This window comes from Eutrema salsugineum, unplaced genomic scaffold, assembly GCF_000478725.1.
Source record: "Eutrema salsugineum unplaced genomic scaffold, Eutsalg1_0 scaffold_3, whole genome shotgun sequence".
Taxonomy (NCBI): Eukaryota; Viridiplantae; Streptophyta; class Magnoliopsida; order Brassicales; family Brassicaceae; genus Eutrema; species Eutrema salsugineum.
The window spans coordinates 9,356,374-9,364,708 of record NW_006256756.1 but is presented as its reverse complement, the minus strand read 5'-3'; the positions used below and the strand labels follow the sequence as shown (position 1 = coordinate 9,364,708).

General features: G+C 31.9%; 1 protein-coding gene across 1 annotated transcript; it reads right to left on the bottom strand.

Moving 5' to 3' along the window:
* Nucleotides 1-5,833: 5,833 nt before the first annotated feature.
* Nucleotides 5,834-8,335, bottom strand: LOC18014565 (receptor homology region, transmembrane domain- and RING domain-containing protein 4). Its single transcript, XM_006397123.2, has 4 exons — nucleotides 8,036-8,335; nucleotides 7,540-7,776; nucleotides 6,792-7,196; nucleotides 5,834-6,704 (listed from the first exon to the last, which is right to left on the bottom strand). Exons 1-4 carry the CDS (start codon nucleotides 8,154-8,156, stop codon nucleotides 6,148-6,150), a joined length of 1,320 nt encoding a protein of 439 aa, XP_006397186.1. The 5' UTR covers nucleotides 8,157-8,335; the 3' UTR covers nucleotides 5,834-6,147.

Below are 8,335 nucleotides of genomic sequence, written 5' to 3'. Positions count from 1 at the left end.
GCTTGGTGGACCAGCTGTTCGATGTGTACAGCGAGGTTAAAACTTCCAAAGAACTATGGGATGCTTTGGAAAAGAAATACAAATCGCACAATGTCGGATCTGGGAAATTTGCAACAGCAAAACTTCTCAAGTTCGAAATGGTGGATTCTCTCCCCATCATGCCTCAAGTGCACGAGCTGGAACTAATCTTTCAAGAGATTAGAACTGAAAGAATGAAGCTGTGTGAGACATTCACGGTAAACTGCTTCATTGAGAAGTTATCCCCAAGTTGGGCAGACTTCCAAAACTATTTTGCTTACAAGCAAAAGGCCCTGTCTCTGGTAAATCTGATTTCCAGATTGCAGAATGAGTCACTAAACGTGACAGAGTTGGAAAAGAAGATAGTCAGATCATGATCCATGATGCAAACATGGCTGAATACAAGAAAAAGGGCAAAGGCAAACCATTCAACAAGGGTACGCCTAACAAGTTTCCTCCACGAAACAACACTAGCTTCAAGAAGCAAGGTCAAGCACTCATGAAGAACAAGTTCAATGGGAAGTGCAACTACTGCAACAAGCTGGGACATAAGTCTTCAGAGTGTCGTCGAAAGGCTAAGTCTGAGAACAATCAAGCTAACTTGACTGAAACAGACCTGTGTGCAATGGTTACAGAGGCTAACTTGGTGGAAGAAAACCCCAAGGCGTGGTGGTATGACACAAGTGCTACCACACACATCTGTATTGACTGAGAGATGTTCAGTACCTATCAGTAGTGCAAAACTAAAAAATAATAGCTTCTAGCAAATCCCTCTTGTCTTAATATAGTAAGTGTCTCGAGAGTTATAGCGTAGTTATTTCAGTTCGCAGATTCTATTATGGGTGTTGCATAATAGTCTTATCACGGTTTTATCATGGGACTCAAAAATCGCAATAAACCATCATACATTACGGGCGATTTATTGAGTTAAGGAAATAGATCATATCTCGACTCCGTGTTAGTCAGTGTTTTCAAATCGGTTTTCAAAAGTCTTGTTTTCATACGCTGTCATTAAGATATCGTTTATAATTTCATTAATTTACTTCGTAATTTCAATTCGGATTTTCGCGGTCTAACAAAAATAACACACATCAGCTTCTTAATCTCTTTTTATTAAAAATTTGATGGATTTATAGGCAAAAGAAATATATACGTACACCTCCTGTCTATGCCGTCTACTCCGATGGTTCTTTCAACAAAATTTGATGAGATTTACATGGAATTAATAAACAAACAAATTAAACAAAAAAAAAAAGAAAAAGATGGAAAGGGTTTATAAAATACATCAACGAATATTTTAACAGTTTTTTCTCATAAGCTAAATTTACGAAAATACTAATATTTATCAAACTAATGAATTGAAAAATAAATAACTAATCATATGAGCATATCACAAGCAATTAATATGAAGAGAAGAAGAACCTAAACTTGCTTATTAATTAGTAGTGCCATCGTATATTAACACTGGGCGTCTGGGTAAATATGTTACATTGATTTTAATTTTAGCAAATTAACTAACCTTTTAACTCTTTGATTCTAATAATTTAAATTGCTAATTAACATGGTTCTCCTACTTCACAATTTCAAAGGATTTCAAGCTTATTTGTATTATGGCTAGAACTCTAGAAGTGTTGTTATGTTTGTCGCATAGCGTGATGAATTTTCGGTTCAAATTTGAGAACAATTAGAACAAAAATCTTAGTTTAACTCATCTTTCTTCAGATGTTGAAAATAGGTTATAATAAGAACCTGTCCACTAAGTAGTTCAGAGATGTCTACACAAGGCCTCAACAAATGTGTTAGGCAAGAGAATTGCCATGCCATCACTTGGATTAGGAAATCCAAATAAAATATAACTGACCAATCATGACATTTTAGATTTATAAATCAACATTTTTAACAAATTGAAATTGATACCTGTACTAAGAACGCAAATGATATGTTCTCTTCATCTAACGTTAGATTCATTCACCTTCTGTTGCAGCGGATAAATAGACAAGACAGAACTCGAAGATCAATAATGGATCAAGAAGCTCTGTTTTGTTGCTAAAAACTCTTTGTTAAACAAGGAGAATTCGAAGACTTTGTCTAGGAAGAATCTCTTTCTTATTCAATTAAAAAAAAAACCAACTCTTAAAATAATAGCTAAAACAGGTATCTCAACCGACCTAATTAAAACTAGAAGTTTTACCGAGAAAAGGAAATTGTAATAAAGTCGACAAAATAACCAAAGAAAAAGGATAACTTGTAAAACACATAAAAGAGATAGAGATGTCGCTACATCACCTTCACCATAATTGGAAAATCGTTCAACTGTGACCCTTAATTTACAGTCTTACATTAGTTAACCAAGCTGATCAAACAGAACAATCGCGTATATATAAGCCTAGGTGAGAAGATTTATCATGGACTAAAAAGGTTTTGTAGCAGAAAGATAAAGGACAGATTCCGATCAAAACTCACAGATCCCATGACATTTGCATTCCTTTATTCTCAGATAAATTGATCGGTAGACAATAGCCAATTTGGTCTTTTACCTTGTACCCGTCTGAAGTTCTCATTGGAGACAGATAAGAAAACATGCCTCCCCATCGGGTCAATCTCCATCGATTCATTCCTTGGTTGGAATAATTGATTTTTTATCCCAGAAAATTCAGTGGGAATTTGGGTTGGTTTACTGAGCAGTAAATATTATGTCAAAATTAGGTCCGGTTCTCAAAAATGTTATGGATAAGTGGTGTTTTCTTGGTCTGTATTATTTAAAAGAAGACAATTGTTGCACTTGGTTTTCATCAGATTTTATTAGAGAAAACTCAGATCAAACCAAAAAAATAGACGACAACATTTCCACGAACAAATCCAACACATTTATTTTAATGCAGTGAGACTCCTAGCTTGATGGTGATAAAGAATGCTCTAAATCAATAGGCGTATAGAAGATGATGGTAATCTATGGTGAAAGGTTCGGAGGCTTGGAGAACGGATATCAATCTATACGAAAAGATTAAAAGAAGATCCCTCTTTTATTTATACTAGGAGAGAACCTACGCATACGCGCAGTCTTGTTTTAATTTATATTTTAAATAATATATTTTTAGAATTTATATTAAATTTTATGTTTACTATCAATGTTTTTGCATTTAAAATATTTATATTTTCTTCGATTTCTTTTTGATGATACATTATTTCTAATCTTTTCTACACTACTTGTGCCAAAAAATCTATTTTTTTCTCAAAATAATAAGACATTAAAAATTTACTATTTTAATTTTTGCATGAGAACGTAATAGTTCACTTAAAAATATACGTTGAATATCAGAAAAAAAATATTTATTTGTTCTTTGGTTTTCATATTCTTATTATTCTTGTAAATCTTACTTATATAATACTTGTTAAATTTTTCAATTTACCATTTTGAAAATTTTTGGCTATATATATTTTACTGATTCCATCTTTTTTTTAAAAAAAAATCATGTATGACATATTTATGTGGACACCCTTATTTTTACTATTATTTTTTAATAATTTTATCTTTTTAATTGTTTATTAAATATTTTTTTTGTTTTATAATTTTATTAGTTGGAGTTTTATATAAGATTATTTGAATTTTTTTAACTTATTCAGTCTCATAATTCTTTTTCATTTGCATTAAAATTAAATTATATTTTCAGTATGGAAATGAAATTTAAAACACTTGAAAAAAATAGAATGCATTTAAAAAGTTTTGTATATAATATTTATAAGTTTAATATTTTTAAATTAAATTTGAATATCATTCTAATTTAATACATATAAGTATTTACTTATGTTCTTTAAATGTATTTGCTATAAATTTAATTAATTAATTTTTATTAATATTGTAAATGGAGAGGTGTCACTCTCTCCACTGCTGATGTGTCACTCAGCTGGAGAGAGTTGATCTACTTTTATATATAAGATACATATATAGACTCATCTCAGTATTATAAATTGTTTTATCATCTGTTTTATAACATTCTTTTAATTTTAGTTTAATAATAAATAAAGTAGTTGATTACCTGCACCATGTGTAGGATAAATATTAATCATAATTCTTTTATTCGAATATGCAAATATATTATATATAACTACAGTTATAAAAATATTAGCTGATATTTATAATTACAAATATATATGATGATTATGCAGTTATAAATAATTATCAAAGTTATATTTATTTTATAATATAATTGCATAAATGCTAGATAATTATTGATTTATAATTAATTTTAGTAGTATTTTTTATATGAAAAAATTACACATTAAATATACTAAATTAGATTAATATGTTCTATCTAACCGGTCTAACATCAGACTAAGATACTTTGTTTTGATATAAAAAAATGTGAATTATAATATGAATGAAAAAATTTAGATTTTATTATTATTAAATAGATAATATGATTATTTTTTAACAAAATTAAGATTAAAGAAAGTTAAGATAAGAAAATAATGTTTAGTAATATAAGTAATATTATATATTAAATTTTTATAAATATGTTGATAAGAAATAGAAAGAGAGATAATATCTTTACAAATTAAATGTTTGAGTATTAAATATATATTTAATATAAACTAATCTTTAACCAAATTTATGTTAATAGCATATGATGTAATTAATCTAGTAAATTAGTCTAATTTCAGAAAATCCTTGAAAAACTCTCTGTGATTAACACATCAGCATGAAAAAGTTGTTAATAACACATGATATAAATGTTCTTTTTTAAGTATCCTTCTCAAATAATAATAGAATATATATAAAAAGATCTCAGTCTTCTTTACTGTCTTGTTTCTTCAATCAAATCTTAAATTTTTGAGTTTCATCTGATTTTGGTGTTTTATTATTTTATTGTTGAACATTTTTCTTTGTCATATTAAACAATATTTTTAAACAAAATTAGCGGCGCAGGTTATCTACCTAGTAAAACTATAAAAGAATCAACATACAGTAAAAACTCTATAAATTAATAATGTTTGGACTTTGGTATTTTATTAATTTATAGAGTTATTAATTTATAGATTTCTAATAAAAATTTTTAAAAGAAAATTTTTTAAAAAATTTACTCTTTAAAACATTTTTTCTAAAATTAAAGATGAGTTACAAAAAAAATTAAATTTAAAATAAATAAAAAAAAATTTCACTAAACTCATATTTTAGTAGATTATCCCACATATATATTTATATTAAATTTTATTTATGATAATTATTAATTTATGATATTAATGAGACCATATATTTACATAGGAGTTTTGTTAAAAATATTATCTTATTATCTTATCGATTTGTATTAAATTTTGAACCAACCCAACTTTAGACCAGAAAATTTTATTAATTTATAGAGTTTATTAATTCATCGAGTATTAATTTATAGAGTTTCTACGATAGATTGTGTTATCTATTCACAAGACCACAATGTATCCTCCGATTTTCCTGTGTTTATAAAAGTTCTTACTTTACAACTTCATCTGCATGGCTTTGGAGAAGAAACTATCAATATTCTGTAGTTTTAATATGACAAATCTTGTGTTGTACAATATTCAGATGGAACTTAATGTGATTTTGAAATCCATATTATCAAAGGTCTCAGAACCATAATGAGGATCAAGATCATTGTCGAATGAAGAAGAAGAATATAATTAGTGACAAGGTTTATGGTTTATATATGATGGAACAATAATGCTTCTTTTGTTTCAAATAATCAAAAATCATTCCACAATGCATCAGTGCATCAAATAATCAGTATCTACAGTAGTTTATGTTTGATGCAATATGTTCGATGTTTCAAATCAAATGGTTAAAACGTTTGGAAGAGAAAGAGCAAGTATATATATACAGAAGGAATCAAAGTAAATGATTCACCAAAACACGCTTTACTCTTCAAACTCACTCATCTCACATACATCATTCTCCACAACTATACAGCTGAAGAATATCACTCAGTCACACTGAACACTCTTTTCACCTCTATAGTTTGCCAATATCAGGAACTGTCACAAATTAATTTTAGATCGTAGCCGAGAGGGAGAATCCTCGAGGAGTTAATTGTGTCTTCAAAGCACTGGGCCACGACACTGAACCTTTTAGTTACTTCGGTGTTAGCTTTTAGCGGTTTAGCAGCCTGGCAGAGAGCTCGCCGACGCAAAGTGAGAGAGAGAGCTGCGCGAGTCATTTACCTGAAGTGAATGCTCGCGCTGGCTTAACAACGACCCAACAACCAAGCTTCCTGATGCAATTCCGGGGCTAAGTGTGTGCGAGTATCTTGACCGGACAAAGGGAGGTGAGTTGTAAGATCTTTGGGAAACGGTATTCCTGAGATCAACTGAACTCCGACTAACCGGAATAGGCGGGGAACCCCGGTATGACCCATTTTGGAAGCTTGTATGGGAGCGAGAGTGAGAGAGATACATAGGGACTGTGTGTGGCTGCATTGTGGACGATGAGGGACACTGTTGTATGATAGATATTGGTAGATCATAAGATGACTGCAAAGGTGTTGTGGAAGGTGATGATAAGAGAAAAGATGATGTTGGTGTGAAGCTAGGAGAAAGCAAAGGTGTGTGCTCTGATGCAGGCGTATCGATGCTTATGGTTCTTGCATCGCGTTTGCAAACCGGACAAAAGGATCTCCTTTGGCCAAGCCATAAGTCAACACATCCAACATGAAATTCTACCAAAGACAACAACAACAACAACAAATTAAGATTGTTCAAGCAGGAACAGTTCTTTTTACTTTGAAATAAGTCAAAGTACTTACTGTGATTACAAGGTAGGATCCTTAGCTTGTCTCCAATGCGATAGTCTTCAATACATATAGCGCAAGAGATAGAAGTAGATGCTCCTTCGCAAACACCGTTAAATATTGTAGTAGGCATGCTTCTTAGTGAGTTTATGCCCATACGAGGATAGTCTCTGCCACTAAGAGACCGAATTCGCCGGCGCCTAACTCGATGCCTACGGACAAAGAAGCAAGTGGCGAGAACAGCTGACATGGCGAGGAGAGATATGAAAGAGATAGCCATGATTGACCAGGCCGAAGTCTCGAAGCTTGGTACGAGCCAAAGTTCCATATCGGTACGACCCACATACTTTTTGAGTAGTTCCCCTGTTGCTTTCGAGACAAACGTCCCATAAATAAGTACACCAGAGGGATTCCCTGCCACTACATTATGTTCACAAGATCATCAGCCATCTATATTATGATATGTTTGAAACAGAACCAAAAACTATGACCATGGACACTATGTAGGTCTTGCTCAATCCATGGACACTATGAACAGATTCTTCCCTCTAGTTTCATCACATTCCTAACTTTCTTTCATCAAGTAATGTATTATAACACATCTACACTGAAACCAACCGATCCTCTAATTTAATCACATTCCTAGATATCTTTAATCAAGTATAACACATCTAGTCTGAAACCAACCGATCCCACATAGCAAATCAAAACAAGAAACGATACAAAGATCATAACGAAAAAGGCTAAGGGAGATGTGTATTACTTGAAACTAAGAAGCCATAATCTTCATTGTCATAGACAATAGCAGCTTTGTATCCAGCACTCTGAGCATTTCTAATTTTCTCTTCGAAACTACAGCCACCGCGGATGATCAACACATACGGAGGAGAAACCATTGATCCTTCTTCCACAGTCACCGAGTTAACCAAATCCGAGCAAGCATCGAGTGGCTCTGCTACGTACAACACTCCACACTGATCCGATTTCTTAATCAACGGTGCTGAACAAAATAAAAAAAACATGATGAAGCTTATCTTAATACAGTCACTAAATATCATTAAGACCCAATCTCGAACCAAAATCAAAACACGAATTAGCAACAAAATTTTCCAACTTTCCTACATGCGATCCAAACCCTAATCCAAAATTGTTTTGCCAGACTTCATCAAAAACTTTGAATTTATACAGTGATCCAGAGAAAAACGAGAAACCCGATATAAATGGAATCGATGGAAGTAACTAGAAGTGAGGAACCTTACTGAAATTGGCTTGGATATCGTCGAATGAGAGAGATGTGTTCTTCCCGATCAACATAACTTTCGAAGAAGCCATATGCGAAATTAGCAGAAGAGATAAGATTACAATCGAAGCGCGACTCATGTTACCTTACGCTATCAAACTTATATAGCAAGGAAAAATTTGGCAAGAGAAACGACGAATCGGAAGAAGAAATTGAAAAGGAATTTAGGGTTTTGATTATGGAAGAAACACTTGAGCTTCCATAGAGGCGAGGTAAGACCAGTACTCGCTGCCAATATCTGAATTGTTCAGAATCTTTT

What these genes read in the sequence shown, in the direction of transcription:
- LOC18014565 (XM_006397123.2), bottom strand. Translation starts at nt 8,156, where the DNA reads ATGAGTCGCGCTTCGATTGTAATCTTATCTCTTCTGCTAATTTCGCAT. An exon ending in CGATATCCAAGCCAATTTCA is followed by an intron (nt 7,777 to 8,035) that starts GTAAGGTTCCTC and finishes TATTTTGTTCAG; the next exon opens with CACCGTTGATTAAGAAATCG. An exon ending in GATCCTACCTTGTAATCACA is followed by an intron (nt 6,705 to 6,791) that starts GTAAGTACTTTG and finishes TGTCTTTGGTAG; the next exon opens with AATTTCATGTTGGATGTGTT.